Consider the following 10776-nt stretch of genomic DNA (forward strand, 5'->3'; position numbering starts at 1 on the left):
GTGTTTCTGCTGCAGCAGTCTAACGGCTGCGAGAGGTGTGTCTAGGCAGTATTTACAAAAGCACCCTAGAAAAGAAAGCGGGCTGGAACATCATCCTCCCCTCACAGATGCCATCAAATCGCCATCAAAAGCACAGTGCTTTTGGCCACTACAGAGAAAGTGTCCATGAGTTACCGGCAAAAATTACACCCAATGAAAATATATTAGCAATTGATCTTTTCAAGTATGATCAGAGAAGCAAACACCTGCCTAATACTTTTTTTTTTTGAAGTCAGAAAACGAAGCCCAAACCTGTTAAGAAAATGGGATCTGTTTATATGAAATCAATTTGGATCAAAGCCAGAAGACTCTCAAAAGAGAAGATAAAAGATGCACAGATAATGACAAAAAGAAAAAGATGATTTGTTAATTATTTGGTATTTGGAACAGACAAGGGAAAAGTAAAGTCACCTCACAGAAGTTCACCTTTATCTACCTTGCTTTCAACACAAGAACACCACCACAGAGAAGCCCGAAACAGCACACTTTAGAAACTGAGTAATAAGAGAATCCCAACGGCTTCATCAGGTGAAATGATACAGAATCCACAGCCAGCAAACATACATTCTTCACTTTATTCTTAGTTTTCTGTGTGCTTCTTCACTGTTGCACTTAATTCTGGAGGGCTATGTTACATACCTTTTTTTGTTTGTTTGTTTTTCCGCTTTTTAAAAATCAGCAGCATAATCAAGCTTGTCTAGAACATACTCTATGGATACAAAACTAGCTGTTGATACTCTACTATCAATTTAATACTTAAACTAACTTAGCAAGTGCCAAGTCAAGGCTCAGAACTTTAAAGTGCAGCTTAAGAGTACTTTCAGAAGAGAATACATGTTATTCTAATAAGCAAAAGCATTTTTGCTATACTGAAATAAAGAAATTTAAATTGCAAGCATTTATGACACCTATTACTAAAATCAGAAAAACATGGAATTGGAATTGCCACGTGAAGTCAAATATTTAAAATCATAATTTCTTTTTAAGTGTTTTTACTACATCTTGGTCTACAATTTGTAAATAAGAGCACAACAGATATAATTAACTGATCGTCAACTTAAAAGCACAAAGGTTACTTCTGCTAGAACAGGGGGCACAGCTTCCTTTCCCCTCCAAATTAAAACCAAAGCCCATGCCTCTGCACACACGCAGTTAGTCTGAAATTTCCCTGTAACTATACAAGGAAACAGATGAGAACACAGCTTCACCGGCATAAGTCTGCGACCAGGTCAGTTCCTCAGTTTAGAAGGACTGCTAAAGTAAGGATTCGGATAAATCTCCAAGAACGTTTATGGCTGAGGCGAAGGAGGGGTGGGGAGGCAAGTATTGCTATGACTGGGCTGAAGCCAGTTAAATAACTTTTAATTTCAAAGCCACCTTAAGAAAGTTTTATTTAGTCTTGACTCCTCCACATTATTACATTGAAACTGCTCCTCCTTCAATCTTGCAAGCAAGATGGCCCAAATTGGACATTGCGCTTCAAAGACTTCCAGAGAGCCAGGCACTGTACAAGGGATACGCATCTCCAAGCCAAGAACCTCGTAGCTCTGCTCACCGATGAAGCTGACCCCATGAACAGTCCTTTAGATTCACATTATAATTGGTATTTCAAGTAAGAAGTACGAAACACAAAAGCGAACTGCTACCTCATCACAAAGCAGTCCAGATGCCAGTAGAATGAAACTTAGCATTTAGATTTGAAAAACAGCATCTTAGTTATAAGCTGTATACCTATTATCAGCCAGGAGAAAGTATCACAGTTGGAGGCTTTTTAACATTTAGTTTTTGCCCCACAAGTGCAATTAAAGCACACCTTTCTGCAATTAAAGAATCACCTGATAAGAATCTGCAGATTTCTCTGAGGAGCTTCCTCTTCAAAAGCTGTTTTAGTCGATTTCAAAAAGCTACAAACCAAAACAGCCATCACAAAAAGCAGCCGAGCAAATAAAAAGCCTCAAATATTTCTGGGGTCTCTGGAAACGGAGATGGAAACTCATTCCCTGCATTCAGGGACATGGCATCACATGCATTCTGGTAAGAAAGGATATTTCACCGCCCAGCTTTGAAGTGTAACCCCTTCCTTTACGGGCTTACGTGCTAAACCTTGTAGAAAAATCTCTGTGTGAGTTTTGCCTCATTCCACCTTACGAGCCAGATTCTCCCAAATATGCTTCCACTCGTTAATGGACTACACCGAGGACCAACTCGGTCCCGCATGAACAGTCAAAGAAGTACAAAAAACAAAGCTTGAAATACGGTACGTTCCAAATGATGACTTCTAAGGAAGACAAAGTTTTTATTAGTGTAGCCTAGCATTGCAAGATTTACCCCATCATACATAAAGCCCATGGCACGGAAGTAACCTGGTGCTGATCCTGCTACAGCCTCTCACGTTGAAGGGTACTTAGATCCGTGACATCACACAGAGCGTGGCGGTTTATTTTAAGCATCAAAATTCAACAGATCACGTTATGGTGCCAACAAAAGAAAAAAGGAAGATGTGTTTTAAGCAAACTTGTGAAAGTATTTTCATCTCAAGTATTACCATTTTCTTAACCCCTCTCCCTTTAAACCCATAACTCTACAAAGGAGTATTTGAAATTTAAGTACCTTCTGAAAAATAAAGGAAAACAAAACTCGCAGTGAGAGTATGAAGACTAAAATTCAGCAAAAGGTAAAAAGCAAATTTCCACGCAACTTTCATCAGCTGAAAATAAAGAGTATTGACACAATGTTGACAGATCTTTCTCAGAGAGCAAGCAGGCCACAAACAGGTTTACACTCTGGCATCGTTCGCTTGTTCACTTCCACGTTCTTTACCACCCCACAAATTCGTATCACAACACAGATAACGTTAACCGAGAATAATCCGTAATCCCCGACATCCCAGCGCAAGGCCTCTGACTTGGACTTAACAAGCAGATGACGTATCACCATTAAGGCTTGCTTTCGACAATGGTAACCCACAGTACGTGTGTATTTACCTCCGATGTATCATAAAGACATATCCACTGATACTGAAAATATTTAGGAAATATACAGATCGCACGGAAAGTATAAACCAGCTGTACAGCAGGTATTACGGTTGGGTTGTAACCATAAAACAGTTCATCACTTCATCAGAATGACTTGCGTCACAAATGGCTACTTCACAAAACGGTAATTGTCTGCCTTAACATAATTTTCTACCCATAACAAAGTTTAGGATGAGGTAGAAGTACAGTTTTTATCACGCATTCATAGGCGGATAGGCCTTGATGTTCATGTTTAAATGCAATGGAAGCACAGAATCCAGTAAAGCTCTAATATTTAAAATAAAAGCTATAATGGAAACTTATTATTTCCCAACCTTCCCCCCAAAAAAATTGGCTTGCAAAATGCCTGCAAGCTGATATTCAAAGTTATTTAGACACAAAAATGAAGAGGCTGCATGATGTTAAATTGCTTTAGTATTTGTACGTCTTTTCTTGAAATGCTTTACAGCAACCTCAGACCTCCACGCCGTCAACCCATGAAACATTTAACCTACAAAAAACCCTAAGCGCCAAGGAAATGACAAAACCAACAAGGAAATTAAAGAAGTGTTAAGAAGGGTATTACATCATTTAGCTATTTTTATTATTTTTTTAATGCTTATCACGAGAATGCAAAAAAACGGGCGGGGGGGGGAAGGCATCATAAATACTAGGTTAAAATATACCCACCCCTAGCCGAAAGCTTTTTGGTGTTGATGATTTTGGCAGCATACTCTTGTCCTGTGGTGATTTTCATACATCTTCTCACGACGGAGAACGCCCCTCTGGAAACCAAGAAGCGGACAAAGTGTCAGCCCGAGTGAAACAGTTCACTGCCATTTACCGGCGCCGGGGGGGCGGGTGTTTAACGGGTTTCAGCGAGAGGGGGGATGTCGGCAAAATTAAAAAAAAAAAAGAAAAAAAAAAACCCAGCACCGTGCACCCCAGACCCAGCACCGTGCACCCCAGACCCAGCACCGTGCACCCCAGACCCAGCACCGTGCACCCCAGACCCAGCACCGTGCACCCCAGACCCAGCACCGTGCACCCCAGACCCAGCACCGTGCACCCCAGACCCAGCACCGTGCACCCCAGACCCAGCACCGTGCACCCCAGACCCAGCACCGTGCACCCCAGACCCAGCACCGTGCACCCCAGACCCAGCACCGTGCACCCCAGACCCAGCACCGTGCACCCCAGACCCAGCACCGTGCACCCCAGACCCAGCACCGTGCACCCCAGACCCAGCACCGTGCACCCCAGACCCAGCACCGTGCACCCCAGACCCAGCACCGTGCACCCCAGACCCAGCACCGTGCACCCCAGACCCAGCACCGTGCACCCCAGACCCAGCACCGTGCACCCCAGACCCAGCACCGTGCACCCCAGACCCAGCACCGTGCACCCCAGACCCAGCACCGTGCACCCCAGACCCAGCACCGTGCACCCCAGACCCAGCACCGTGCACCCCAGACCCAGCACCGTGCACCCCAGACCCAGCACCGTGCACCCCAGACCCAGCACCGTGCACCCCAGACCCAGCACCGTGCACCCCAGACCCAGCACCGTGCACCCCAGACCCAGCACCGTGCACCCCAGACCCAGCACCGTGCACCCCAGACCCAGCACCGTGCACCCCAGACCCAGCACCGTGCACCCCAGACCCAGCACCGTGCACCCCAGACCCAGCACCGTGCACCCCAGACCCAGCACCGTGCACCCCAGACCCAGCACCGTGCACCCCAGACCCAGCACCGTGCACCCCAGACCCAGCACCGTGCACCCCAGACCCAGCACCGTGCACCCCAGACCCAGCACCGTGCACCCCAGACCCAGCACCGTGCACCCCAGACCCAGCACCGTGCACCCCAGACCCAGCACCGTGCACCCCAGACCCAGCACCGTGCACCCCAGACCCAGCACCGTGCACCCCAGACCCAGCACCGTGCACCCCAGACCCAGCACCGTGCACCCCAGACCCAGCACCGTGCACCCCAGACCCAGCACCGTGCACCCCAGACCCAGCACCGTGCACCCCAGACCCAGCACCGTGCACCCCAGACCCAGCACCGTGCACCCCAGACCCAGCACCGTGCACCCCAGACCCAGCACCGTGCACCCCAGACCCAGCACCGTGCACCCCAGACCCAGCACCGTGCACCCCAGACCCAGCACCGTGCACCCCAGACCCAGCACCGTGCACCCCAGACCCAGCACCGTGCACCCCAGACCCAGCACCGTGCACCCCAGACCCAGCACCGTGCACCCCAGACCCAGCACCGTGCACCCCAGACCCAGCACCGTGCACCCCAGACCCAGCACCGTGCACCCCAGACCCAGCACCGTGCACCCCAGACCCAGCACCGTGCACCCCAGACCCAGCACCGTGCACCCCAGACCCAGCACCGTGCACCCCAGACCCAGCACCGTGCACCCCAGACCCAGCACCGTGCACCCCAGACCCAGCACCGTGCACCCCAGACCCAGCACCGTGCACCCCAGACCCAGCACCGTGCACCCCAGACCCAGCACCGTGCACCCCAGACCCAGCACCGTGCACCCCAGACCCAGCACCGTGCACCCCAGACCCAGCACCGTGCACCCCAGACCCAGCACCGTGCACCCCAGACCCAGCACCGTGCACCCCAGACCCAGCACCGTGCACCCCAGACCCAGCACCGTGCACCCCAGACCCAGCACCGTGCACCCCAGACCCAGCACCGTGCACCCCAGACCCAGCACCGTGCACCCCAGACCCAGCACCGTGCACCCCAGACCCAGCACCGTGCACCCCAGACCCAGCACCGTGCACCCCAGACCCAGCACCGTGCACCCCAGACCCAGCACCGTGCACCCCAGACCCAGCACCGTGCACCCCAGACCCAGCACCGTGCACCCCAGACCCAGCACCGTGCACCCCAGACCCAGCACCGTGCACCCCAGACCCAGCACCGTGCACCCCAGACCCAGCACCGTGCACCCCAGACCCAGCACCGTGCACCCCAGACCCAGCACCGTGCACCCCAGACCCAGCACCGTGCACCCCAGACCCAGCACCGTGCACCCCAGACCCAGCACCGTGCACCCCAGACCCAGCACCGTGCACCCCAGACCCAGCACCGTGCACCCCAGACCCAGCACCGTGCACCCCAGACCCAGCACCGTGCACCCCAGACCCAGCACCGTGCACCCCAGACCCAGCACCGTGCACCCCAGACCCAGCACCGTGCACCCCAGACCCAGCACCGTGCACCCCAGACCCAGCACCGTGCACCCCAGACCCAGCACCGTGCACCCCAGACCCAGCACCGTGCACCCCAGACCCAGCACCGTGCACCCCAGACCCAGCACCGTGCACCCCAGACCCAGCACCGTGCACCCCAGACCCAGCACCGTGCACCCCAGACCCAGCACCGTGCACCCCAGACCCAGCACCGTGCACCCCAGACCCAGCACCGTGCACCCCAGACCCAGCACCGTGCACCCCAGACCCAGCACCGTGCACCCCAGACCCAGCACCGTGCACCCCAGACCCAGCACCGTGCACCCCAGACCCAGCACCGTGCACCCCAGACCCAGCACCGTGCACCCCAGACCCAGCACCGTGCACCCCAGACCCAGCACCGTGCACCCCAGACCCAGCACCGTGCACCCCAGACCCAGCACCGTGCACCCCAGACCCAGCACCGTGCACCCCAGACCCAGCACCGTGCACCCCAGACCCAGCACCGTGCACCCCAGACCCAGCACCGTGCACCCCAGACCCAGCACCGTGCACCCCAGACCCAGCACCGTGCACCCCAGACCCAGCACCGTGCACCCCAGACCCAGCACCGTGCACCCCAGACCCAGCACCGTGCACCCCAGACCCAGCACCGTGCACCCCAGACCCAGCACCGTGCACCCCAGACCCAGCACCGTGCACCCCAGACCCAGCACCGTGCACCCCAGACCCAGCACCGTGCACCCCAGACCCAGCACCGTGCACCCCAGACCCAGCACCGTGCACCCCAGACCCAGCACCGTGCACCCCAGACCCAGCACCGTGCACCCCAGACCCAGCACCGTGCACCCCAGACCCAGCACCGTGCACCCCAGACCCAGCACCGTGCACCCCAGACCCAGCACCGTGCACCCCAGACCCAGCACCGTGCACCCCAGACCCAGCACCGTGCACCCCAGACCCAGCACCGTGCACCCCAGACCCAGCACCGTGCACCCCAGACCCAGCACCGTGCACCCCAGACCCAGCACCGTGCACCCCAGACCCAGCACCGTGCACCCCAGACCCAGCACCGTGCACCCCAGACCCAGCACCGTGCACCCCAGACCCAGCACCGTGCACCCCAGACCCAGCACCGTGCACCCCAGACCCAGCACCGTGCACCCCAGACCCAGCACCGTGCACCCCAGACCCAGCACCGTGCACCCCAGACCCAGCACCGTGCACCCCAGACCCAGCACCGTGCACCCCAGACCCAGCACCGTGCACCCCAGACCCAGCACCGTGCACCCCAGACCCAGCACCGTGCACCCCAGACCCAGCACCGTGCACCCCAGACCCAGCACCGTGCACCCCAGACCCAGCACCGTGCACCCCAGACCCAGCACCGTGCACCCCAGACCCAGCACCGTGCACCCCAGACCCAGCACCGTGCACCCCAGACCCAGCACCGTGCACCCCAGACCCAGCACCGTGCACCCCAGACCCAGCACCGTGCACCCCAGACCCAGCACCGTGCACCCCAGACCCAGCACCGTGCACCCCAGACCCAGCACCGTGCACCCCAGACCCAGCACCGTGCACCCCAGACCCAGCACCGTGCACCCCAGACCCAGCACCGTGCACCCCAGACCCAGCACCGTGCACCCCAGACCCAGCACCGTGCACCCCAGACCCAGCACCGTGCACCCCAGACCCAGCACCGTGCACCCCAGACCCAGCACCGTGCACCCCAGACCCAGCACCGTGCACCCCAGACCCAGCACCGTGCACCCCAGACCCAGCACCGTGCACCCCAGACCCAGCACCGTGCACCCCAGACCCAGCACCGTGCACCCCAGACCCAGCACCGTGCACCCCAGACCCAGCACCGTGCACCCCAGACCCAGCACCGTGCACCCCAGACCCAGCACCGTGCACCCCAGACCCAGCACCGTGCACCCCAGACCCAGCACCGTGCACCCCAGACCCAGCACCGTGCACCCCAGACCCAGCACCGTGCACCCCAGACCCAGCACCGTGCACCCCAGACCCAGCACCGTGCACCCCAGACCCAGCACCGTGCACCCCAGACCCAGCACCGTGCACCCCAGACCCAGCACCGTGCACCCCAGACCCAGCACCGTGCACCCCAGACCCAGCACCGTGCACCCCAGACCCAGCACCGTGCACCCCAGACCCAGCACCGTGCACCCCAGACCCAGCACCGTGCACCCCAGACCCAGCACCGTGCACCCCAGACCCAGCACCGTGCACCCCAGACCCAGCACCGTGCACCCCAGACCCAGCACCGTGCACCCCAGACCCAGCACCGTGCACCCCAGACCCAGCACCGTGCACCCCAGACCCAGCACCGTGCACCCCAGACCCAGCACCGTGCACCCCAGACCCAGCACCGTGCACCCCAGACCCAGCACCGTGCACCCCAGACCCAGCACCGTGCACCCCAGACCCAGCACCGTGCACCCCAGACCCAGCACCGTGCACCCCAGACCCAGCACCGTGCACCCCAGACCCAGCACCGTGCACCCCAGACCCAGCACCGTGCACCCCAGACCCAGCACCGTGCACCCCAGACCCAGCACCGTGCACCCCAGACCCAGCACCGTGCACCCCAGACCCAGCACCGTGCACCCCAGACCCAGCACCGTGCACCCCAGACCCAGCACCGTGCACCCCAGACCCAGCACCGTGCACCCCAGACCCAGCACCGTGCACCCCAGACCCAGCACCGTGCACCCCAGACCCAGCACCGTGCACCCCAGACCCAGCACCGTGCACCCCAGACCCAGCACCGTGCACCCCAGACCCAGCACCGTGCACCCCAGACCCAGCACCGTGCACCCCAGACCCAGCACCGTGCACCCCAGACCCAGCACCGTGCACCCCAGACCCAGCACCGTGCACCCCAGACCCAGCACCGTGCACCCCAGACCCAGCACCGTGCACCCCAGACCCAGCACCGTGCACCCCAGACCCAGCACCGTGCACCCCAGACCCAGCACCGTGCACCCCAGACCCAGCACCGTGCACCCCAGACCCAGCACCGTGCACCCCAGACCCAGCACCGTGCACCCCAGACCCAGCACCGTGCACCCCAGACCCAGCACCGTGCACCCCAGACCCAGCACCGTGCACCCCAGACCCAGCGCCACGCCTGCCAGACCCAGCACCGTGCACCCCAGACCCAGCACCGTGCACCCCAGACCCAGCACCGCGCACGCCAAACCCAGCACCGCCGGGAAATAAGAACGGTGCTGTATTTGCTGCGCAGGTAGAGGGGAAGAAGGGGCTGAGAACTCAAAGCGGAGAGCACATGTGCGGCGATGAAGATAAAATGCGGTGGTAAACAGCTGCCTCAGTTCTTTGACCTTGGGCTAATTTCTGTCCCAAATAAGGGCAGGCTTCTCCGTGAAAATTCGCATGCAGCCGCACCGCCAAAGACCACAAATGAACGCAAAATGGGGGGGTTACCAGGCCATCTGAGTTGTACTGAAATTCAAGAGATAATTCTGCAGGATGCTTTAAACGTGTTTGATTTTGAAGCGTTTGGAACGCAACTGTTCTAATGTTTCTGAAAGCAATACTAAAGATGCTGCTGAAATAAATAAAGCGTTTTGTGTGTTGGAATTTTGGGGGGGTAAGTGAAAACTGCATGTATGTGCAGGTCTGGCTTATCCATGAGATTTCCTTTATATATATATTTAAAGCTAAAGTAATAGTGGCAGGTGAAGACATGCTAGTTGTTGGAACGGTAACGATTTTCAAAACCAAAACTTGCTATTTCCCAACTGTGTAATTTTTCCTTTGAAAAGCTTTTCAAACGTATACGTGCCACCAGTGCCTTGGTAACTTCACTCTTTCTTCTGGCCTAGGCCTTGCCAGCGATGGTTTGCTTCGCTTTGGGCAAGTCGCGTCGTCTGGCTTTTATTCCTTTCCGATAAACTAAGCGATGGTGAGATCGGTAACCAGTTAAATTAACGTCTGCGCAGGGCTTTAAACATTTAAAGCGTCGGGTATGTCGGTTTGCGGTACAACCAGAGCTTCACTATACAAGGCAGCATGTAGCTTGAGTTTAAGTAGGCAGTCTAAAGCATCAAAATCCTTATTTTGATACGTGAGAAGGCACGCGTGCGCAAAACACGTCCACAAAGGTTTCCTTTAAAGCTCCAGAGTTTCCAGAATCGGCATCCAGAGCTGTGATCTTGTAGGAGGAGTTAAAAAACTGCCGACTCTTCCCTAAACGAACGCGGACGCCCGTGTGCGTGCAACGTTGTGTGCGCGAGCCCTGTGTACGAGGGTGGTTTTCCTCTGGGTGCGGCAGCTGCGCCTCATACAAACCCGCTAAATTCATGGCAAAAAGGCGGCAGCGAAGGCGGTTTTTGAAACTTGGGAGCAAGTACAAAGCGTTTACTCCCTAAGTTCCTCTCCAGGGAAACGTTATGTGCAGAGGCGTGAGTACGAAAAGCCCGGCGGATGTTTCAATTTAGACCAGCAAAT

General features: G+C 56.7%; 1 protein-coding gene across 1 annotated transcript in view; it reads right to left on the reverse strand.

Moving 5' to 3' along the window:
• CAMK2D (calcium/calmodulin-dependent protein kinase II delta) overlaps positions 1–10776 on the reverse strand; it is a 187149-nt gene that overhangs the window by 166868 nt on the left and 9505 nt on the right. Inside the window, exon 2 of the mRNA XM_009334939.1 lies at positions 3744–3838. Within this exon, the coding sequence (XP_009333214.1) occupies positions 3744–3838 (95 nt within the window). The remainder of the gene's footprint in view (positions 1–3743; positions 3839–10776) is intronic.

Source organism: Pygoscelis adeliae, unplaced genomic scaffold, assembly GCF_000699105.1.
Source record: "Pygoscelis adeliae isolate BGI_AS28 unplaced genomic scaffold, ASM69910v1 Scaffold31, whole genome shotgun sequence".
Taxonomy (NCBI): domain Eukaryota; kingdom Metazoa; phylum Chordata; class Aves; order Sphenisciformes; family Spheniscidae; genus Pygoscelis; species Pygoscelis adeliae.